At 32.8% G+C, this 25,857-nt stretch overlaps 1 protein-coding gene and 1 long non-coding RNA gene across 2 annotated transcripts; both read right to left on the bottom strand.

Annotated features, from left to right (window-relative positions):
* Positions 1–200: 200 nt before the first annotated feature.
* On the bottom strand, positions 201–1,327 carry LOC131046831 (uncharacterized). Its single transcript, XR_009106073.2, has 2 exons — positions 614–1,327; positions 201–404 (listed from the first exon to the last, which is right to left on the bottom strand). It is a non-coding gene; the product is annotated as an uncharacterized LOC131046831 (long non-coding RNA).
* Positions 1,328–25,039: 23,712 nt separating this feature from the next.
* LOC131875779 (uncharacterized) lies at positions 25,040–25,441 on the bottom strand. Its single transcript, XM_059220452.1, has one exon. The coding sequence runs from the start codon at positions 25,439–25,441 to the stop codon at positions 25,040–25,042; it is 402 nt and encodes a 133-aa protein (XP_059076435.1).
* Between the last annotated feature and the right edge of the window lie 416 nt (positions 25,442–25,857).

Here is a 25,857-nt window from a genome sequence, read left to right on the forward strand (position 1 = left end):
AACTTAATTCATATTAACTTTGTATACATATAACCATCTAAGTAAAATTAAAATTTATTATTACTAATAAAAAATATAAATTTTAAATTATATTAAATAATTAATTAAATCAACACATCATTAAAATACTAAATATAATCATTAATTACTTTTATCTCACCCTCAACTTAAAATATAATATTTTTAATAAAACCATAAACTATAGAAAACATATTTTATTATATAAAACTATATAAATCGGAAGACTTACAAATATCAGGGAGCCGTGCACCTTGCAAAAAAAACCTAAAATACATTTAACCCTGAATCGGCCATGGCATATAAAACAAAAAGTAATGATTTAATGCTTTGAACAAACATGACGCTCCATAACAAGCTTCACCGCTTTCAGCATCTGCCATTTCCTGCACAGAACAAATACACAGATAATATAAAGAACAGCGCAGAACAGATATGCAAATCGCAGAATATAATGCAAAGACCGTACAAAATGTTTAATCATAAATCAGGCAGGCCGTAGAAAATAAAAAGTACAGTAATGTAGTGCTTTCAGCAAACAGGCCGCCTCCATCAAATACCCATTGCACTTTATAGAGGGGTAGGGGTCCTGTACCTGATTTCTGCAGTCTTAAGAAAGACCATGAAAAGAGAGTGTGCGAGGATCAGATGAACCCATTTGTTAAATTATCCACTACATACATAAAACCTAACTTTTCCTCTAGCCAAAGATCTGAGAACTAAAATACCCCACACAAAGAAGTTTAAAACATTATCACAATTCCATTGAGAAGAACTTCTATAAGCTTAACATTTTTCTGCAACGTAAGTGTTGTACGAAATCATTTAGAGAATACCAAAACGACAAAAATGTACCAAAGTGGACGCTAAAATTCCACCATGTAGTGGGATGAATTGAATGGACACTTTGTAAATAAATATGTTTTCAATGCTTTCATCAATTCGGTTGTGGAGAACGACATCTACATCAAAAACGAGCTGTTCGACGTACACTCCATAACCAGCGCGACCGCTTGAAGCACCCGACATTTCCTGCACAACATGGAAAATCAACACAAAACGTTGACAATAGGTATAAACACTTCTTCGAAACACTCTTAAAATGCACACAAGACCTATCAAACACTTGAAAAGGCAGAGTAACTCCCTTCAAACAGCCTGTGACTCTCAGCGCAGAGCAGAAACACGTTTTATAAAAATTCGAAGGATATTTTGTGCAAAAAAAATCATGAAAGCCTAACAAGACAACTGCAAAAGACTCATAACACAGAGAATCGTGTGTTTTTGCTATGAAAAGTGGAGCGGTGGGAGTGGGTTTATATAGGAGGGAGAGTAGGTATAAACTCCCCTGGCCTTCACCTCTCCAACACTGCAAACGCACCACGCAAGTTGCCCTGACTGTATTCAAGGACACAAGAGGGTGTTCGAAATAAAATATCTGCATCAGCTCTCATCTATCTATAGAGAGGAAGAAGAAAGAGGCTAAATATAGCCTAGGAAACAAATCATCCATCTATATAATAATGGAGATCACAGTGGATATTATCTAATACTAAGTTTCTTGAGACTCCCACCAGTTTCGTCTTTTCCTTCCCGATATTCGATGTCAGTCTAGTGCACGACAGGCATAGCGGGAGCCACGTAAACTGTGCCGTCACATTTGGGCCATTTTGAGCACAATTTAGGAGAGATACCTAACGATTCATTTTCCAGAGCGAGAAGAAGATAGAAACGACAAGCATCAATCTCAAAGATTTCCCAATGCCGACAAACCACGTTTCATCATGAGTAGTCTTTTATTATTTCTGCAACAGTACGCCCCACCTTCAGTTTGCGACAAAAAATGCGAGTACCTACCATTCCTTTTGTAGGTGTGTTGTTAGGCGGCTTTCTTTACTTTTGGTGAATATGCAAATGGGGGTTTTTGGCTAGTAAAGGTTTTCTGAACGATTGGTTTAAATTTAGAGGGCATTTCAGTATGATGAGAAGAAACAGTGAATGGATAAAATATTGACCTAATGATGAAAAATAGTAGTTTAAATGAATGGAGATTTTTTTTTTTTTTAATGTTTAAGGCGTTTTTTAATTTAATTTCATAATTATTAATAACTAGCAATTGCACCTTAGTGTGCAATGGGTACGTTGCAATTAGAAAAAAAAAATTGGTCTATATTTTTGATACATTTGTGCAATATATGATATAAATAGGGAGAAAGAGAGAGATAGAGGGGTAAGAAGATAGAGTTAACAGACGAAAGTAGAGAGCTGATAGAGGATAATTAGAGAAGAATATAAAGATGGAGCAATATGGAGAGAGATGTAGGGAGAGGTAAGAATATATAGATAGGGGAGAAAGATAGAGAGGAATATAAAGATAAAAATAGAGATGGAGATGTAGAAGCAAAAGAGAGGGGGATGGAGAGATAAATAGAAAGAGGAGAAAAAGGATAGAGGTATTTATTTAGTGAACTCATATTGTATGACTCCTCATAAGGAGCAACTATCTTCGTACCATGGATATGATGGAGGAGAAATGTATTATTACTTACAATCACACAAACCCATTGAAGAGACGAATGACAATAATGTTCAACCAATTGCCATATTGCAAATCATAAGTGATAATAATTGTCATATGGAGATCAATCATTTATCTCCAATATCAAATCATTGACATTAAAATATGATCAATGTCCAATAGATTATTAGGTTGGAGGCAATTCTATAGAAGGCAATTATCTCAAACAGTTCATACATCGTGATAAAATGTGAGAACAATTTATTTTTTAATACTGGATAATACATGGTTGGTAAGTTTTGAAAGATAATTACTTTGAAATGAACTACATAAAGAGAAAAATAGTTAACTAAATATATGTATTTTTTTCAACATCTTGAATGAGGAATGTATACATGAAATTTATATATTAAAGAAATAAATTATTTGAAAATTGTAGCATTCAAGTGAAAATGAAAATCAAGTCATAGAGACATTACTCACATAATTTTGTAGATATTGATCTTCATATTTTAAAAATTGGAGGTCTAGAAGATAGTGAATCATAAATGACATATAAACTATAGCATTTTGAAATATTTTCTCTTGACTTATAAACGATAGAAATTTGCAAATGAGCAATAATAAAATAGTATAATGCATCGAAGGAAATAAAGTTTTGTATCAATTCAACCTGTTAAATTTCATTATATTCATAATTGATTTTTTTCTATTATTTATCTAACAATTAAGATAAACAGTTTAAATGTTAATAATGCATATGTTGATGGTGAGATAAATGATTAAGTGCTGCTAAGAACTATCATTCTTAGATATTAGAGGTGAACAAGATTATAAAGGTTCAAGATACAAAGTTCGAGATCATGAAGCAAGTTCAAAATAATATCTAACAAAATTAAGGTTGCAAGTGTGAAAAGATTCAAAATTTTAAGATAAATAATAGAATTTAATATTAGATCACATGAAAAACTTCATCTTTTTAATCACATATAAAGCTAAATACTTTTAACCTTTTTATCATTTTCATTATATAATTGTGTATCTCAATTGTTTTATCTAAAATAATTATATGATTCTTATTATATTCTAATACATTATGACTTTTAACAACTATCATTTTTATATATATTAGAGGTGAACAAGATTATAAAAGTTTGAGATGCAAAGTTCAAGATCATGGAAAAAATTCAAAATAATATCTAATAAAATATTGTTGCAAGTGTGATAATTATAACTACAACTATGAGACTAAACCAGAACAAAATGTAGAGTTCTCACAAAGCTTAAAAAATTCATGATAAAAAATGAAATTTAATATTAAATTGCATGACAAGTTGAAATAAAATATTTTTTACCACATATAAAATTAATACCTAGAATAATCATATGATGCTTATTATTATTTTACATTATGACATTGAAATGATAAATAGTTTAAATGTTAATAATGTATATGTTGATGGTGGAATAAATGATTATGTTCTTCTAACAACTATCATTCTTAGATGTTAGAGGTGAACATATTAAATTTTGAGATACAAATTCAAGATCATGGAGCAAGTTCAAATAATATCTAAGAAAATTAAGGTTGTAGGTGTGAAAATCATAATTGCAACTATGAGAGTAAACCAAAATAAAATGTAGTATTGTCAATCTAACAAAATACAAAATTTTAATATAAAGAATAGAATTTAATATTAGATCAAATAACAAGTTAAAAAAACATCTTCTTAATCATATTTAAAATTAAATACTTTTAACCTCTTATCAATTTTATTATATATTTATCTATCTCAATTATATTATATAAAATATTATATGTTGCTTATTATATAATAAATCTACCTAAATGTCTAAATAAAATATAGCTAACATTTGAAAAGAAAATTATTCAATAATTAAATAATAAAAACAATAAATTATAATTATAACATTTATATGTAAAAATTTATTCAAAATATAAAAAATCAATACATAAATATAAATATTTTATCATTATTATTTTTAATTAATAGACCATGAAAAAATGTTAAACATACACATACTATTATCTATATCACAAAATCTATTAAGAGATTGCCTAAGCTATGAATTAGTAAAATTGAATAAACTAGCAATTGCACCTTAGTGTGCAATGGGTACACCGAAAAGGTGTGGGAGGTCAATTAGGAAAAGTATTATTCTATGTATTGTATACATTTGGGGAATGCATGAGGTCGATTGATAGGTCATTTATAAAATGATGTTGTTTTTGCAATAAATGTCTTGAGGGGATATAGATATAGAGATGGAGATTTAGAGATGTTATGATGGTAATGAGGATTTTCAAAGTGGTTGTGAAGAGTTGTGAAAAGTAAATTTGAATTTTTTGTGGTCTATTTTTTGCATAAAATTGTGTAGGGCATGATGTCAATTGGTAGGCTATTTAGGAAATGATGTTTTTTACAATAGATAGAGAAAGAGAGAGAGAGAGAGAGAGAGAGAGAGAGAGAGAGAGAGAGAGAGAGAGAGAGAGAGAGAGAGAGAGAGAGAGAGAGAGAGAGAGAGAGAGAGAGAGAGAGAGAGAGAGAGATGGAATGGAGATGGATAGGATTATGGAGAGCAATAGGGAGAGATAAAGACAAAGCAAAGAGGGATAGATATAGATGAAATAGTTAAATATATAGAGAGAGGGGGAGAGAGGAAGATAATGAGAAAAGGAGAGATAGAAAGATAAAGATAGAGATAAGTAGTGATATAGATAGAGAGAGGAAGGTAGGGGAAGAGATAACCAAATAGAGAGAGAGAGAGAGAGAGAGAGAGAGAGAGAGAGAGAGAGAGAGAGAGAGAGAGAGAGAAGAAGAAATATGGAGAGATAGAGAGGAAGAGAAAAAGAGTGATAGATAGATGTATGGGAAGATAAAGAGAGATGGAGAAAGAGAGATATAAATATATGGGAAGAGAGGTGGAGATAGATGGATAGGGAGCGAGCAAGAGTGGGTGACATGGGGAGAGATGGCATGAGATGGCATGAGAGAGAGAGAGAGAGAGAGAGAGAGAGAGATAAATATGGATATCGATAATAAGAAAGATGATTATAAATTAAATTATTTTCATAAATTTTAATTATTATTTTTTATAAATAATTAAATAATTTAAATTAATTCAACTTTAACGTAAATAAAAATAAAAATAAAAAGCTAAATGTAAAGTTTAAATATATCAAATCTAAATATAAATATAAATAACAAATTAAAAAGTTAATAATAATTAATAATAAATTTAATAAATTGATAAATAACTAAAAACTATATATTAAAACCTTATTATTTATATATTTATTAAAAATAAATTATAATACTATTTATATCTCCAATTTGATTAATATGCATATTTTAATATAATAATTATTAAAGTTTTGTGTAGTAAGGTTAGGGCCTAGGCAAGTATTCGTTGACATTATTTGTTTAGCGTTAAACAAATCTAATTAAGATGACATTACCCATATTAGTTTAGCATTAAACAAATCTAATCAAGATAACATTACCCGTAACGTTAAATAAATAAATTAAATTAAATTTTAAAAGTTACATTTATTTTTGCTGTACGTAATATCTTTAATGGGATTCTCCTCTTGCCAGTGTATACATTGGTGTAATTTTGCTGGTGGGAATGTCATTCGGGAAAACCAAAAAATAGGTGAGAATATAGAAAATCGGTGGGAAAAGATCCAACGGCAATCAACATTCCAATCGTCTTGCATCCTTTTTTCAGTATTCTTGATCGATGGATGCATAACTCAAGCTTGATTCACTTCATAGTAGAGAACGCTTTCAGCGTAAAAATACTTAAAATGTTTTTGTAGTATATGAGATAAGTCGGTTGGAAATTTAGAAAATGATGTTTTTTGTGCAACAAAAGTTTAAATGGAGAAGCGATGGTTTGAAATAAACTATGTACGTTGATTGGAACGTTGATTGTCGTTGGATCTTTTCTCGTCGATTTTCTATCTTCTCGCCTATTTTTTGGTTTTCCCGAATGACAATCTCACCAAGAAAATTACATCGATGTATACACTGGCAAGAGGAGAATCCCATTAAAGATATTACTTACAAAGATCCAAACATAATGAAATAAAACCACTCAATAAGGAAAAAATTCAGCTCCATTACCAATAGGTTCACGTTATGTTTGGAATAGGATGAAATGGAGAGAGAGAGAGAGAGAGAGAGAGAGAGAGAGAGAGAGAGAGAGAGAGAGAGAGAGAGAGAGCTTGATATATAAAGAGGGAGAGGGAGAGTTATAAATATAGGGTGATATAAAGAGATAGAGATATTGAAAATGGAGATAGAGGTAAACTAATACATGAGGAGAGAGAGAGGGGGCGAAGAGTGAGAGAGAGGAGGTGATAGAGGCAAGTAATAGAAATATGGGGAGAGATGGAGATGGGGGAAATATAGAGAGATAAAGATGGACAGGGAGAATAGTTTATCTAAGCTTATTTAAGAATCTTAAAATAGTTTTTAATCTATTTATTTTATTCGTAAATCCTTTTGACATTTACAAACACAATAATTATCAAATATTTTAGGATTAATGTTTCAAGATTGAAATTATTGTTTTGTCATTACCATAATTTCTTTGTGAACAATTTCATAGTTTTTTAAATTTTTTTATTCAATATTAATTCATTATGAATTATATTTGAAAAGTAGTTCAATATTCATTGATATTCTATAAGATCTAATTACTTTTTCTTGTACAGAGATCCTTGATATATTTTCAGCCCATTTAGGGATATCAAAATAATAGCTTCGTAATAGTATATTTAGGTTTTGTATTAATAAATTTTAGAATAGCTTCCTAAAAATGCAATATGACAACGAAGCAAGTAAATAGTCTTTGCTGCAACAATAGTTGCTTCTAAATGTATATTAAAGTTAGTATTTCTAGATTGTTGGGTTTGCAAGAACCTAAGTCTAGTTTTGTGGCATCCTAAGGTATTGATGGTTGTTGGGCCAGTATGGGCTTGTTATGGATTGATGATAACAAATAGTGTAGTTATGTGTAAGGTGAGAGATTTAGGTGAAATTGATTTTCTAAGAGCCAATGACACACTTAATGACTTGTAATTTTCAACTATAGTTGTGGGGTATTAAGGAAAATCATATTTTTCAAGAAAACTAAAATAAGATATCTTGAATACCTTTTTTAAAATCTCCCCATTATCTATTATTGCATCTAATTTTGGAAGTTTATTGTTGATTAGTTTGGTTTGATTGTGTGATTATGCTTTTTTTTCTCTCATAATATAACCAAAGACTTTTTGTAATAGATTCCAAGAATTTCATTTTAATTTTAAAAAATTAAATTAAGTATCAATTTATCCCAAATTTGTAAAAGTTAGAAGATGAAAAAAATCAATATAAAAAATAACTTTTTACACCTAAAAATTTGCCATTAAATGTAAAAAGAAAGCAAAATAACTAAAAGCCTTTACAAAGGCAGAAATGTCGAAGCCATTATATAGAATTTACGAGAAACATGAACTTCTTAAATCTGTGTCCTCCATTCTTTAGTGTATGCTATCCTATTTGCAATTGCTATTGTAAATAGAGTTGTATTTTGCACATCGACAATCAGAAATGCGAATGTCAAATTTCGGTAACGTTGGCCGATCTCATTATTTAAAATATATTTTTCTCATTGATTCCAATATCTACTGGCTCACAACAGGTGGCCAATCAATAGGTGGTGGTATGGTGAACAACGTGTGTTTGCAGAAAATTTCAATTGGAAACAGCCACAGAAAACTTACCAGCGTGAGCATGAGATACTCTTTACGGTCTATCGACTAACAAGACCATAAAGAGCTAGCATAGAAGTACGACACTGATGGGAAATAATTTTTTATAAGAGCTTGTCAAAGCAGAGGATGTGGCAAGGAAGAAAATAATGTTGATGCACAAGAAAGTATATTAGCCTGTATAGTCAGCGAAAAAATCTAACGAATGAAATCATCTCAATCGTCTTGCATTCCGTTCAAAGTAAGTTCCACCGTTGGATGCAATAAATTAGCTTGTCCATTCTCAGATTGGAGACGCCTTCAACATAAAAATATATTACAATAAATAATAAATATATTATTATATGTTTTTATTTAAAAATAAATATTATATTAAACAAATAATAATAATAAATATATTATATATTAAAAATATAATTAAATTATAAACATATAATATATCACACATTTAAAAAAAAAAACAATTCAATAAAAAAGCAAATGTAATAATTATATTATACAAAAACATGAATTATAGTTTTAAAAATTCAATAAAATAAATTAAAATATCACAAAGTTGTTCTTACATGAGAAAAGCCAAGTTCGTTCAATCTAGAATCTTTCTTAAATTTACTTTCCAGCATCTCTGTATAGACTACTAAATAATAGTTGCAAAAAGTTTCTAGGACTTTGCCAGAACGATAGAGTTAACTAGGAGGACAATCAGATTGGAAAAGGGAAAGACCAATTCGCTTTCCACCTAGTCTTAAATAGCTAATGACAAGACACAACCTGTGTCATAGTTTAAGGCGATGGTAGGGGCAAACTGCAAAGCAAGTTGTACGTCTATCGTACAAAATCCATAAACGCTCACATACGGTAAAACAGTCCACTATCATCCTTTTACATCAAAATATTTTGCGAAAAGACAAATGCTTAGTTTCCTTTGCAAATGTGTCACTACGGATAAAACAAGGTAAAAATATCATTAAAAAAGGTACAAAAATCGATCAACGGCTACAGATGTCCCAATCGTCTTGCACGCCTTTAGATAAATGCACACCATTGATTTTATATATCAGGTCGTCCATTCTCAAATAGGAGACGCCTTCGGCGTAATAAATACATTTGCATTACTTTGAACTGTGAAGAGCTTGGTCCCTAAAAAAAATCAGTAATCAACTGATACGGTCTTCTTATTTAATAGCTATCTTCTCCAGCTCCATGAGGCATATTTCAACAATTCAATTAAAAAAAAATTATGTAAACAAAAAGAAATGAATTGGAATTGATGAGGAAATTTAGCTACTGCCATTTCTGAATATATTCATTATTTTCTTTTGACTGAAGGGGGTGAATGAAAGGGCTCTCTCTCCAAATTGACCCCTACGGGTGACTTGCTAGACAAGCTAAATGTCTACATCGTAACGTTTGAAAAAACAAACTAGCAGAGGGGTAGCCATACTTGAGGTGAGATAGCGATAGGTGATGGCAACTGACAGGCCAGCGAAAAGTAATAACACATCCAATTTCCATCCCCTCAAGCATCTTATCAGTGGAAGACACGATGACAATAATATTGTGTTTGTTTTAGAGAAGTAAAGATGTTATGACAGAGGAGGATCCCCTTCAAAGATTTTTATTACATACTGCACCCTTTCTCATGAATTTGTTTTGGCTACAACTTATTTTGTGATTGAAAACGTTGAACGATGGGGATATCTTTCATCATCTTGCATCCTTTTTTAAACAGACTCTACCGTTAATTTCAAAAATATAGAAGGTCCATTTCATAGTATGAGATGCCTTCAGCATAATTAACTTCATAATTATTAATAATTAACTTCATAAATATTAATAATTTAATGAAATAAATGATGTGGCATAATTCAAATTAAATTATATAAAATTTATTGTTATTGGCAAAGTTCAAATTTTAGTTTTAATCATTTTAATATATAAGTTTTAAAAAAATGTTTTATTAGAAGTATGATTTTAATTTTCTAAATTTAAATAGTTTTAAAAAATTATTATGTTTATGTTTAATTTAATAATAACTGTTAATATCAAGCCTATCTTTTAAATATATAATATAAGATAAAATAAGAAATATAATAGAAATCAAGAAATAAAATTATTAAAATTTTCATATAATATATATTTAAGTCTTCAATGACTATATAGGCATGTCATTGCTACCATGATCCACCACTTCACTAAGTAGAACACAAAATCTATGAAAGACATGAAAAGGTCATGTCATGAAGCACATCACACAGAGTAGGTTTTGTCATGCTTGTGAAGTGTGATACTTGCAGCTGCAACACAAACACTCAATAGATCATTGCAAGCATGGTTAGCAAATTAAAAGTAAATGAAAGATGATTCATGACAAAGTGACCTGTCACCTCCTAAGAGATGCGAGTATGGATTTCCTCTCAGATCTGGATAAGCAATCCCAGTGACTTGACTACACCTAGACAGAGGATTTGAAATGATAATGATATGCAAACTAGATGAGATTGATTATGCTAGATTGATCCAAGAGCCTAATTAAGCTAATGATATGCATGATTAAGCTATGATGATGATGCAATTAAGGTAGAAAAGAGATTGATTAAGCTACATGATTCAACAATTATGCTAAAAAATGATCAAATTAAACTAAATCTAAGATGCAATTACCTATAACAACAATGCTCAAATGGTATGATAGAATGGATATGCCTATAGTAACAATGCCTAAGATGAAAATGAGATGGGATCCTTTGTGCTCTAGAATGGGGGATATTAATAGGATTTCCAAGGGCAGCAGGGGTGAGGTGGCAGGAATCAATGGTCAAGATTGAGTCTAAAGATATCAAGGGTGAGATTGGAGGAGGTTGGAGAAGAGGTTGGAGGAAGGGACACTTGTCATCTCTGTGGTGACAAGTGTCAGGGAGCCTTGCTCATAAGAGGGCAAGTGTCCAAGAGAGGAGTCATGTGGCTAAAGTGCCATGTGTCTCAAGAGGAGAATATTCACACCATAAGAGGTTAAGATAAGGAGGTTAGAATGTGCAAGATAAGATAGGGTTAAGAAAACCCAAGGTTAGGTTGTTAGAAGTTAGGAGGCATGTGGCTAATTTGAATTTAAAAATTCAAAATAATAGGAAAATACTAATTAATTTTCAACAACTCATAAATTGATTTGTTTTAATTAATTAGGGTATTGAAATGGGGAGATGATTAATTAATTTGAATTAATTAATCAAAGGGGACCATTGAAATGAACCTATTAAATAAATCTAACTTTTAAATAAATCGAACTATTAAATAAAATCCTTAGATTTATTAATAAGTAGATGAAAGGGAGAATTTAATCAAATTGCTAATGAATTCAATTAAATTTGGAAGGGGGATTAATTAAATAATTGCTTATTTAATTAATTATCTTCAAACCATTTTTAGGTATATACATTTTGCCCCTCTTTGAAGTGAGGTGTGATGACGTGTTGATTCAAAGAATAATCTCATTTTGATGATGATATTGGTTTGATAGGATGTGCCAGACATTGATTGATAAATTGCAGTACGATGATGCCCCCACAGGAGATCAATTCCTGTGATAGATTTAACCTTGGATAAAATGATCTTGTGGGATCCCATGCAAGAATGAAATGCAAGCTAAATGCAAAGCTACGACCGGACCAGTCATTGGGTTATTGCATTTTGTCATCATTGAGCTTTTTCTTTTAAAATGTGGCAAGTGAGTGCAAACATCGATTGTATAATTAAACCATGATGACCTCAGCACTACTATCTTGGATTTTGATATTGCAAGTTAGTACAATCATCGAGGTATAACTAGACCAAGATGACCTGAGTGTTGCTTGCGTAAAACATGCAGTATTAACCAAAATCTATATGCAAGTCGGAAATGTATTCGATGATACTCCATTAATCATTTCCTGAGAAAAATTTGAACATGTTAATGATTAATTTACAGACAGTAGACAAGAAAAATATCATGTTCCTTCCTTGTTCCTCTAATCAGAGACATCCTAGAGTCACTCAGAAATCATGATAGCGAAAATCAAGATAGAAAATTTGAACAATCATGTTAAAATCCTTATCCAAAAGATATCATCCATTGAAAAGTGTGTGATGTGCTTAGACTGACATGTGATAGTTTGATGGTTGACAATTTGATATCATGTTCAACGTTGGATGTGTCTCAGTTTTCGCTTGATAAGAGTTGTCTGACTATTGTTCTTCTTGTTTGATTAAGCTCAAAATGATCGATAAGTTTTCCCCTAGCTAGGTGCAGGATTTTGCACCAATTCTAGAAACAAAGTCATGATGATATACCCAATGATCCAAACCACAGTGAGAAATCACCTGTGATGCCTGGATATGTACAAAGGCTTTATTATGGATATGAACAGTGTTGACAAAAAATGAATGCAAGGGGAAGGATGCATGGACTAATAGATGGAAGAGCTAACTGACAGATGGCACCTATTTTCCAGGTTTTCACCATCTATTTTTATTGCACTTTTTGTCATATTTGATTTTTTTATTATTATTATTTTATTTATTTTTCACTGTTTTTATATTTTCTTCTTTTTCACTATTTTTGGATTTTTCTACTTTTTTAGACATAAAACTTCTTTAGATGCATGTTATTGATGGGTTCCTTGAACTGATCCCCATCCTATGTTGATAGTTGATATGCTCCTAACCCAAACACTACATTGTGACCAGAAATGGACCTAACTAGTTTGGTTCAAACTTCCCTTTCTTTTCTCGATCTATCTGGTTGGGCGAATCTTCTTTGAGTACTAGTTCTCCAACTTGAAATATTCTCGATTTGACCTTGTGATTATAACTGTGGCACATTCTTTATTGATATACCTTTAACTGATCAAAGGCATGTTATCTTTGTTCATGGATCAATTCTAGCTTTTGCAATCTAGATACTCATTGTTCTTCATCTGAGATAAGGCTTTTTAATGATACTCATAGAGAAGGTATCTCTACTTCTATTGGTAGTATTGCTTTTGATCCATAGACAAGAGAGAAAGGTGTGGAACCTGTTGGTGTGCAGATACTGGTATAGTAGGCCCATAGAGAAGGATTCAATTGCATATGCCAATCTCTTCCAGCATCATTCACGATCTTTTTGAGGATTTTCATAATGGTTTTGTTTGATGCTGATTCTTGCCCATTCCCTTGTGGATAGTATGGTGTTGAAAATATGTGTTGGATCTTGAATTTCCCACATACCTCTTGGACATCTTGGTTCTTGAATGGTTGCCCATTATCAGTGATAATGGTCATGGATAGTCCATAGCGATAGATGGTGTAGTTGAAGATAAATGCATCAATTTAAATAATATTGATGAGAGGTACTGCCTCAATCCATTTTGTGAAATATTATGTAGCCACAAGGATGAATTTGTGACCATTGGATGAAGAAGGATTTATCTTTCCCACTAGATAAAGACCCCATTGGCAGAAAGGCTAAGATGTTGCCAAAGCATTAAGTTCTTGTCCTAGTGCATGAATTAAATTTCCATGGATCTGACATTGTTTGCATGTTTTATCTATCTGAAAAGAGTCTCATTCCACAGTTGGCCAATAATAGCCCAAGCGTATGAGTTTTTTCAAAAGGGTAAGACCACTTGAATGAGTGCCACAAGTGTCATTATGGACTTCATGTAAGGCCTTCTCAGATTCTTCTTGTTCAAGACATCTTAAAAGAGTATCGTTTAGACCTCGTTTAAAAAGGGTATCCGTGACAAGAGTATATTGGGAGGATTGGCGAATGAACTTTCTCTTTTGATTTTTTGATAAGTCAGGAGGGAGGATATTATCTTTCAGGTATGTGTAAGTTTTTCCATAGGGGGAGGAATCATGCCCATCAAGGTGACAGATAGTTTGGGAATAAGGGCAATTATGTGCAGGGTAAAACAACTCTTCCACCAAGAATTCGTAACGTTCTTTATTTTCTTGTGTCTGAAGTAGAGAAGCAAGTGTTTCCATGGCGTCTACTGCTTTGTTGTCATTCCTTGGAATCTGCTGAAAACTTATTTCTACAAAGTATTTCTTGACATCATCAACCATCTTCTTATAAGGCATTAAATTTTCATCTTTTGTTTGATAATTGTCATTGATTTGATTGATGACGAGCTGAGAGTCTCCAAAGACTTGAAGTTGTGTAATGTTCCATTCTATAGCCATTTTGATACCTGTAACCAAAGCTTCATATTCTGTTGTATTGTTGGTGCATGGAAAACTTAATTTGTATGCTTTTGGAATCGTATGACCTTGTGGTGTGATGAATATAATACCTACTCCTGATCCATGTTGTGTATATGAACCATCAAAGTATAATTGTCATGTTTTTGCGGTGACCGTTAGGATATTAGCATCAGGAAACTCAATCTATAAAGGATGATCATCTTGAAGTGGTGCCTCTTCTAGTTGGTCTGCAATGACTTGCCCCTTTATAGATTTTCTGTTAACATACTCAATATCAAACTCGTTTAGAATCATAATCCATTTTCCTAGTTGTCTTGTTAATGTTGTCTTGCAAAGAAAATACTTCAATGGATCAATTTTAGCAATCAACTTGATGGAGTGAGATAGTAGATAGTGTCTTAGTTTTTGAGAAGCAACAACTACTGCCAAGCATTCTTTTTCTGTCGGTGAATAGTTGATCCTATATCCTACTAATGTTCTGCTGATGTAGTAGATGGCTCGTTCTTTTCCTTCATTGTCCTATTGTGCAAGCAGAACTCCTAATGATACTTCGGTGGTTGATGCATAGAGTAACAATGGATTTCCTAGAATTGGTGACATTAGGATGGGTAGTTGCATGAGATAGGCTTTGATCTTATTGAATGTGTCCTCGCATTGATGGTTCCACTTGAAATAAACATTTTTATGCAATAGATGAGTAAATGGTTGGCATTTATTGGTTAGTTGAGCAACAAATCTTCGGATTGACTGTAGTCTTCCTTGAAGTGATCTTAGTTGACTAATATTCTGGGGAGATGCCATTTTCATGATTGCTTTGACCTTAGCAGGATCTACTTCGATACCTCTAGCTAAAACAATATATCACAATAGCTTGCCTGAAGTGACACCAAAGGCACATTTCTTGGGATTGAGTCGTATCTTATACTGTTCTAACATGTCAAAGATCTTTTCTAGTATTCCTATATGGTCTTCTCTGTTGTATGATTTGGCCAAAATGTCATCCACATAATCTTCCATGAATGTATGCATCATGTCATGGAATATCATTGTCGTAGCTCTCTAATCTGTAGCACCTGTGTTCTTTAGTCTAAAAGACACGACGTTCCAGTAGAAAGTACCCCATGGACATGTGATAGTTGTCTTTTCTTGATCTTTAGGTGCTATTTTAATCTGGTTGTATCTGGAGAAACCATCCATTAGAGAAAACATGGAGTGTCCAGCAGTTAAATCTATAATGATGTCAATGTTAGGCAAAATAAAGTCATCCATTGGACATGCATTATTAAGATCTCTGAAGTCTATACATATTCTGATACTTTTATCTAGTTTGGAAATAGGAACGATGTTTGATACCCATTAAGGATAAGCCACAAGTCTGATGAATCCTACATCCAGTAATTTCTTTAGTTTTGCTTTGACTAGAAGAGCAATATGAGGATGCATCTTCCTTAATTTCTTCTTAACTAGTTTGGCTCCTAGACTGACATTAAAGTGATACATAATAAGCTATGGATCCAATCCTAGCATGTCTGCATATGACCAGGCAAAATTAATTTTCCTTCATTTGAAGAATTCCATATATTGTTGCATTTCTTGTTCTGACAGAGAATTTGCTCGATGTAGGATCTTTGGTTGCTCTGTTGGTTCGATCAAAATGGATGACCTTTCTTGGTAGTGTGTAGGTAAAGTGTCAAATCTCCCATCTTCCAGTGCCTCAAGGAGGTTTTCACCATTAGATGCATCCTTTCCTTTTACTTTTTCTTGATCTAATGTTGCCAAGAAATAGTTTTCAACATTAGACCTGATATTGTTTTCTTTATTTTCACTTTTGCGACTAGGAGATTTGGCACCCACTTGACTAGAAGATGCGTTGTTGAAATTCCTAGTGAAAGTTGTTGCCAGTTCGATTGCATTAAGGTATACAGATATGGCATGGTCATTAGGAAAGGTATGAATGGCAGCATGTCTTTCATTTTCCCAATAAATAAGTTCAGGGTGGATTAGAGGCAGGGGGTCATTAGGTTGAGATGTTTCGAGGGTATCAAGGGTCATGATAGATGTGTCAAATTTTTTGGTATGTATGTCAATGTCTAGAATGATACTCTCATCAGAATGACCTCGCACAAGGAGCTCCTGATCGTCCTCGATTAAGTCCAAGTTAGCCGAATGTGATTCTAATTCAAGTGGGCTAGTTCCTAATGTTTGTCTTGCATACGTGTGAACTATATCGACTCCTACATCTTCTTCAAAGCAATTTTCTTCAGCTGATTCTTCAGAGTGATAGGAATCCCATTCCCATTCATTAGAATCTATCTCACTTGCATCTTGCAATCTACATATTTGTTCATATAGTGTTTGATTTATTTCTTCTATTTTTCTTGCTATATCTTTTCTTCTTTCATATTCAACCTATTCCGAACTGAGATTGAGTTTTGTCAACCTTGCTATGATTTCTCCTTGATTGGTACTAGGTTCATGTTTATTTTGATTGAAAATTAATGTTGCTTGGGAGGTGATTTTAGTTTGTTTTTACTATTGATTTGAAGCTTGCTTCTTTTGCCATTTCACGTTTGCTTGTGCTTGTTTCTTGGTTGATACTTCTTCCCTTTCAATTACAAGTTGTTCTTGTCTGTTTTCATATTCCTCTTGTTGTTGGCTAGAAGATGTGTCTTCTGGTAGAGTAACTTATCCATACCCTAAGCCTGCTTTGTCTATAGCCTACTGAGTGTAAGGTTGGATAGGTTCTGAGATACCTTCTTTTCTTTTTCCTATAGGGCATGTTCTAGTGTATCCCAATTTTTTAAGAATGTTAAATCCTTTTCCATACTTTTTAGTGGGTATGCAAACATTGTTGATCTTTTCTTGGACTTCTTCATCCTTGTATAGCCACTATAGCACATCTTTTGTCTTTTGTTTCCTCTAATAAGGTCCCAAAACTAACAAATTCTCCATCAAATATTGGAAGATGTATCACAATTGGTTATTGTTTAGAGTTTGAAGGTTTTCCATAAGACTTAGGAGAGAGTGGTAATTCTGATATTGAATATTCTTCGTTCCCTCGATCTCTTAGCTGCATTTGTTTTTCCATACTTGAAAAAATTGAGGTAAATGATTTTTCTTTGGATTGTATGTTGGAAGATGATGCCTCCCTATTATGAGGAACAATGACCTCTTGAACTGGTTTGAGATTACTGCAGTACTGAAATGGATTTGAATCTGCTGAGATCGTGATTTCCTGCTCATTGTAGGGAAATTTTAGGCACTGATGATAAATTGATGGAACAAATTGTATGTCATGTATCCAGGGTCTTCCCAAGAGTATGTTGTATGATAATTCCAAGTCTAGAACTTGCCATGCTGTGTCTTTCTACAAAGGTCCCACTCTGATGGGTAACATTACAATTCCTTTAGAGGAACGCTCTTCTTCATCATATGCTTTGATGATGATCTTTCTTTGAGGATCAACGACATTTTCCAAATAACCTAAAGCATGAACTAGACTTAATGAGAAAATGTTTAAGCCAGCTTCGCCATCTATTAAGACACATTTAACTCGTGTCTTATGGATGATGACTTCGATATGCAAGGGACAACTATGGGGATGTTGCAAGGACATGTCAACTTCTTTGGTGAATGATAAGTAGTGAGGGGTTGTGAGGTGTCCCACCGTGGTTTGGAATTGATCTATATCAAGATCTTTAGACACTGTTGTATCTACTAATGCACGTTCAAGAATTTCTTTGTGTGCAGATGAAAGCTTTAAAAGTTCTAAGATGAATATTTGTGCGGGTAATTTCAGCAATTGACCCACTAGATTATATTGTTTTGCAGTGGATGATATGTTAGTGGTAGGACCTCGCAAAACAATTTTAGCTTTGATTCTTATGATAGCATGAGAAGGTTCTTGATTTTGCTTTTCTTTAACTACAATCACATTTACCACATTATCATATGTATGAGCATAGTTTACCTTTTCTTTGCCCTTACCATTATGTGTTGCTGATGATTCACCCTTCTCATAGTTTGGAAGTGGAGTTTTAAAAGTTGTATGAGATTCATTTATTGTATGTCCATCCACAATTATTACTTCATTATCGATCAAATCCTAGATGACATGTTTCAACCCACTGACAATTATCTGTGTGATGTCCCTTGTTTCAATGGAAAACACAAAAATGGTTATCATTCCACCAAGAGGGTTTTACTTGAGGTGCTTGTTAAATGTGATACCTGTAGCTGCAACACAAACACTCAATAGATCATTACAAGCATGGTTAGAAAATTAAAAGCAAATGAAAGATGAACCATGACAAAGTGACCTATCTCCTTCTAAGAGATGCACATACAAATTTTCTCTTAGATCCGGATAAGCAATCCCAGTGACTTGACTACACCTAGATGGAGGATTTGAAATGATAGTGATATGCAATCTAGATGAGATTGATTATGCTAGATTCATCCAAGAGTCTAATCAAGCTAATGATATTTATGATTAACTTATGATGATGATGTAGTTAAGCTAGAAAAGAGATTGATTAAGCTACATCATTCAACAATTATGCTAGAAAATGATCAAATTAAACTAGATCTAAGATGCAATTGCCTGTAACAAAAATGCTAGAATGGATATGCCTAAGATGAAAATGAGATGGGACCCTTTGTGCTCCAGAATGGGGGATAATTATAGGATTTCCAAGGCCAGTGGTGACGTGGCAAGAATCAATGGTCAAGATTGAGTCTGAAGATATCAAGAGTGAAATTGGAGGAGGCTGGAGGAAGGAACACTTGTCATCTCTATGGTGACAAGTGTCAAGGAGCCTTACTCATAAGAGGGCAAGTGTCCAAGAGAGGAGACATGTGGCCAAAGTACCATGTGTCTCAAGAGGAGAATATCCACACCATAGGAGATTAGGATAAGGAGGTTAGAATGTGCAAAATAGGATAGGGTTAGGCAAACCCAAGGTTAGGTGGAAAGAGTTAGGTTAGAGGGATGGTTAAGTTAGGTGGTTAGAAGTTAGGAGGCATGTGGGTAATTTGAATTTGAAAATTCAAATAATAGGAAAAGACTAATTAGTTTTCAACAATTCATAAATTAATTTGTTTTAATTAATTAGGGGATTAGAAGAATTGATTGAAATGGGGGGAGGATTAATTAATTTGAATTAATTAATCAAAGGGGACCATTGAAATGAACCTATTAAATAAATCCTTGGATTTATTAACAAGCAGATGAAAGGGATAATTTAATCAAATTGCTAATGATTTCAATTAAATTTGGAAGGGGGATTAATTAAATAATTGCTTATTTAATTAACTATCTTCAGACCATTTTTAGGTGTATACAGGTTGTATAGTAAATAATATTTGGCAATTGGTAGCATAGACATCCATTATATAGTAGCACTGATCTCCAATCTTATTTTCATTATACGATTTAGATATCTTGTAGGATCATATTATGGGGTCATACCATACACATTCAACACGTTGAACCATAATAGTGGCTCTCAAACAAAATGACCATACACATTCAACACACTTTGAACCATAATAGTGGCTCTCAAACATTAGCCAAACATGATTTACATTATACTATTTGAAAAAGAGAAAACGTAAAAAATTATGCCTTCCAAAGGTGGTTGTACAACATGTAATTTATCTGGACACTACACTAATTTGCATCCAAATTTATAATGTACAATAATAAATAGAGCAATTTTTTTCCCCCAATGCATTAACTAAAATTTGGCAGACCAAATTGTAGAGGAAAAAAAAGTCAATCACCAGTGGGATTCACTCTATCTAATGAAATCATCCCCTGCTATAGATTTTCATTCATCAAAACATCAACAATTTGAGAATGTTCTATTTCTCACAAATAAGAAAGTGAATTATTTAAGAGAAAGTAAAATATTTATTAAATATAGATAATTTTGGTGTCTAAGACTTTAGCTTTTTCTTATATTGTTTTATATAAATTTTAATATTTATTCAATACAATATTACTTGAAATGCTTGAAATTTCTTAATAAGGTTTTTTGTTTTAACCAGACAAACATTGTAAGTCCTATTTTCAAGCTGATATGCATGTACCTTCACTATACCTGAATAGCTCCTGGAGTTGACAATTATCCTACGGCTTAGATGCACTTACTGCATCTCGATTTTATAATCATTGCAAAATCGCACCAAATTCCAGGATAACCTATCTTGGGGAGACATCAGTACAAAATTGAATTACAAAATCTTGTGCTTGCCCCCGAGATTTTATTTTTTTTGGTTCAGGTACACTCCTACATCCTGCACATGCTTACAGTTTCCTGAAATTATGCTTCTAACATTAACAAAAAAAACTAGTATTTAGTCAACAGTCTTACTGTGTACTTCTAAAATTGAACAAGGAAACGTCTGCATACTAAGAAGAGCGAACAAAATGGCTTCACAGGTTTCAACGGTTATTCCATTGCTTCTAAACCGCTTTACAGGTATCCTTCCATGCGGTAAGTTGTGTTGCCTTGGATAAGCGGATCATGGAAGAAACCATGCAGCATAGAAGACGCAGCCCCTAACTTATATGGTAGGATTATGTGATTCCATAAACATTTTTTATTTTTCTTATAAGTATTATTACAATCAGTTGTCATTGTTTTTGTTAATTCAATGTGTTAAAATAATATTTAGTATGTTTAAATTTTCTTATCAAATTTATTTTACACATCCACCAAACAAATATTTAACAAATTCTAAATCTGTTATAACTTTATATAAATAAATAAACATATATATAATATTCAAATTAATTAATTAATAATATACTACTAATATTTATAATAATAAATTAATAATCTTGATCTACTATTAAGCAAATGTTTAGGAAAATTATTAAGTTTTAAAATACAAACTAAATTAAAATGTGCAACTTAAAAAAAAAATTGGGAAAAGTAAATAACATAATAAATTTTATTACTACGATTGAAGTGAATATAATCACATAAATTTTTAGTTTTTTTTTTTTTTTGATCCGTAATTGATCGAAGCCTGAATAGCTTTTGGCTGGAGCTATTAACCAATGGATTTAATCTAAAATTAGTTAAGATTATTATAATCGAAATAATTAGTTTTATTCTTAATTTTCCATAATAATTAAACTATAATTATAATTATAATTATTATTATTTATTAGATTAGATAATAATTATAATCATCATAGTTGAATAATTAAATAAATTTTTGATACTATTTAAATACATATTAGCATTTATATGTTTAAAAACTATTCATTTTTTAAAAAAATATATAAATAATTTTAATGTTTAAAATAAATATACCTAAATTAAATAACTCAACAAACAATTCTTATAAAATTCTATAATAAGAAAAATAAATGACATGGTAAATATTATAACGAGAGTGCATGAGGTGATATAATTATATTAAATTGGGTTATGTAATTATAAATATTATAATTTTAATATAGAAGATAATAATTTCATACATTAAGAAATAAAACCAAAAGGAGGGGAAACCTTTCAACCATCAATCACTAAGAGAGTCTTAAACTGGTACTAAAAACCAATGAGAATAACACATTAACAATTGACCCACAAAGGGGGAATAACTATACAAAAATTATATTTATATCCATAAAAAGAAAACTCTATTAAACCTATACTCCATTTGAAGATTCTTCAAATGGGGCTAACTTGGTTGAGGAAAAGAAGCTAGATATCCATGGGGATCAATTTCACATGTAAATTGGTTATAATTTATGATCATAAGTATTATGATCAATTATATTATAAATCTAGTTTTAATGAATTATTATTCCAATTTATAACCATTTGATAAGTTTAACTAAATAATTGTTAATTTAGATTATTATAATCTTAATAATGAATTGTAATCTTAATTTTCTATAATAATTAAATTATAATTATAATTTTAGATATTATTAAATATTATTATCATCATTAAAGTTAAAATAAAGATTTAATAATAATTATGATTATAACTATTCAATAATTAAATTACAATACTAAAAAGGCAAGTACTAGCCACTACATGGCACTTTATATTTCTATTTTCTATCTTATTTTTTCACTAAAATAAATAAATTATTTTAATTTTGTGTGATAAAATTAAAAGAGGATAGAAAACTTTGTTTAGAAGTTTCACTTAACATGTCCTTGAGTGACATCTCTAATTTGTTAGTTTATTGAATTCAAAATTACACATCTATCAAGTACAATTTGATTAAATGAAATACATAGGTTGTCACAATGTTTTTTGATATTAAAAGTAGCCAAAACAAGGGGGCTGACCTAGGAGTAGAACAAGGAAGCAGTGGCAAGCCAACTATCAATAGAACACCAACAAAACTACAGCCCTCTTACTTTCCTCTATCAAAAACTATAATCATTCTACGTAAGTTCAACAAAAAATATATAAGTCATAATAAACATTTGAAACATATGCCACACAGGGCAACAGGTGGATAAGTTCAAATATAAACAAAAAATAAAACTAGCAGCCCGTAGGCAACTAGGACCGAACAAAAAACTAGACTTCCGAGACATAGAAACAAACTATTTCTTTTTTGCATGGCTCCTCTTTGGGAGGAGCTTCCTCACTCATTCCTTGGTGAGGAATTTGAAAAGGGCCCTGTAGTCATCATCTTCCTTGCTTTTTCTTTTGGTAGAACTTTCCTGCAAAAGACACAAAGTGGTCGCCAAGCAACACATCACATTCAAAGAAAACCTGGAGACATCCTACAGCTTGTTTTCCATCACCTTCATCCTGCTGGTGATTTCCTGCACACTATTAAACAAAACCTCCACTTTCTTACCCAACTCCGCCAGGTTGTTGTCTTCTTCATCCTTTATGCTGCTCACTTCCTCCAGCACCATCATTTTCTCGAACCTAAAAGTCGAGGAGGGAGAATTTTTTTGGGATTTGGGGCCGGTCTTCAGACTCATAGAATTTTTAGGGCTTTCAGAGGTATGGGTGAGGCTGACAAATTGGGGGGTAGAGGTAGACTGGAACAAGGCCACATTCCCAGAAGAGATTGAATTCCCAATTTCATGGGAAGAGGAGGGGTCTCTGAGCGATTTTTCAGGGAGTTTGGAGGCCAGTTTCACTGAATGGCGGGGGGTGTTGGCCTCATCAGTAATTTCCATAACGGAATCAATCTCTTGGATTCTAATTTTCTTAGGGGTATTAACATCCTCCAGAGGGCATCTTTTATTTTTCTTGCTGCAAGAGCCAATTTCAGGTAGTTGAGGAGGGCTTGCATCAGGTTTAATGGTAGCAATAGTAGGGGGCAGTTATCAGTCACATTCTAGATGGAGATAGGTCGGGGTGGGCAAAGGGCTAGGTGGAAATTGTAGAGATGAAGGACGAGGCCCTAGTGTAGAATGGGGAAGTCTTTTCCTTTTTTCTTGCCCTCGGCAATATCCTTAACATTAGCAAGAAAAATGGAATGGAGATGTAATCCTTGTTTCTAAGGTGCTTAAGGAATGACATGTGGTAATAGTAAAAGATTCCATACATTCCCTCCACAGTGAAGTATTTCAAAATGACGTAGTAGACCTCATCCCACGGAGGTGGAAGCTCCTCCCGGTTGAAACCGCGCGCCCTCTTCATTGGGTTTTCACCTTCACAAAAGAACTAGTTCAAACTGGTGGTCTCTGACATGGGACTCTGTTTCTTCCATTTCCTCCCCTCCATAGACAGACCTATCACTTGAGAAATAACTTCATTTATTTCAAAGGAGATACCCCCCATGGTAACCCTTCTATCCTCCCAGGAAGCCACGAATTGCTTAGACAATCTCTCATCGTTCTCTTTCATGCTTTCCATAAACTTGTCGATCCCACCTTTCGAACAGACAAACCACCACGCCACCTTAGTTTTAAAATTGTCAGTTTTGTTGGGTTCTAGTCTTAGCCTGTCACCCCCCATAGTTGTTTCCTCCAGCTTAGTAGAGTAGAGGAGAAACAAGGTAGCAAAAACACAAAGCCAAGCCAGAGAAAGAGAAGAGTTTCAATAAAAACTTAGCCATTCGTGAGATAAAATCACACAATAAACAATGTGATTATTGCAGCTTATGCCTAAGTAGATATTAGAATCTTAAAATCTACTATACTCATGCGGACCCTCAGTCCAACCAAGGTGATTGGACCTATCCCAGTTGTTGCCTTTATTGATGTCAATAAACTATGTCTAGATGATGATTAGGAGATTACCATTCTCGATATCAGTACTATCATCATTATTAAATCCCTTTTGAGAGTGATGACAAGGCCATCCATGGCTACATGGAAAACCGAGCCCATGATGGGATGGTTTCCCTTCTAAATTTTAAATTTGAAAATTGGCTCTCTTCATCTAGTAATGGTTATATGGGTTCATCATTGGACTTGGGTTTTTTTAGTCTTCAAGATCGCCTTGGTGGTTACTGGCAGCAGATTGGGGTTCCTCTAACATCATAAGCCGTTCTATAGCATTCCCACCACCACCATTGAATCTGTAGCCGCATTCCCTTCTTTAAAGATATGTTGGATGGTGAAGCCATCAAGGTTAGCTAGAAGCATCATGAAATCCCTCAAAATGGAATCCACTTTCCACCCAGCAGTATATCTACCACTCACCATTTCCATAATGATCTGTGAGTCACCTTCAATTTCCAGTTGTTTAATGCCAATGGATGTGGCAAATCTCAAACCCCATAGGAGAGCCATTACCTTCGCTTGGGTGACAGTATGGTTCTTTAGGTTGCCCGTGTAACCTGGCACAGTTTTCCCCAAGTGGTCATGGATGATTTCACCACCAGCTTGGCATACATTTTGGACAAACCCATCAAATTCAGTTTGTACCAATGGGGTTTTGGGGCTAACCATTTGGTCTTTTTTCTTTTGAGTTTTGCACTATTATTGAAAACTTTGAACTCTGGGGAGAGCTTCCAAAGTTCAGCAATTTTTTTCTTCATCAAATTAGGAGGATTGGGGGGGGGGTGGTTTCCACTTAGTCACAAATATATTATCTAGAATCATTTTGAGGCAATTGTGGAAGACACTATCCGGGGAGGCTTCATCATCTCTAAAAATTATGTTGTTTCTTTCTTTCCATACCCCCCAATAGATGTGCAGCAAGATTTGCCTCCATAATTAGAGGATCAGGAGGTGGTTGTTGAAATGTGACGACTGATCAGCAAAGCACTGTACACTCAGCACGTATCCTCGCCGGGGTTTTTTTTTTGATAAAAACTGACATTGTAATAAAACTCTAAAAAGGCGGACTTTGTTTTTTCCCTAAA

Source organism: Cryptomeria japonica, chromosome 5, assembly GCF_030272615.1.
Source record: "Cryptomeria japonica chromosome 5, Sugi_1.0, whole genome shotgun sequence".
Lineage (NCBI taxonomy): Eukaryota > Viridiplantae > Streptophyta > Pinopsida > Cupressales > Cupressaceae > Cryptomeria > Cryptomeria japonica.

Excerpts from the sequence above, each read along its gene's own strand:
- LOC131875779 (XM_059220452.1), bottom strand. The coding sequence starts at position 25,441 with ATGGTTAGCCCCAAAACCCCATTGGTACAAACTGAATTTGATGGGTTT.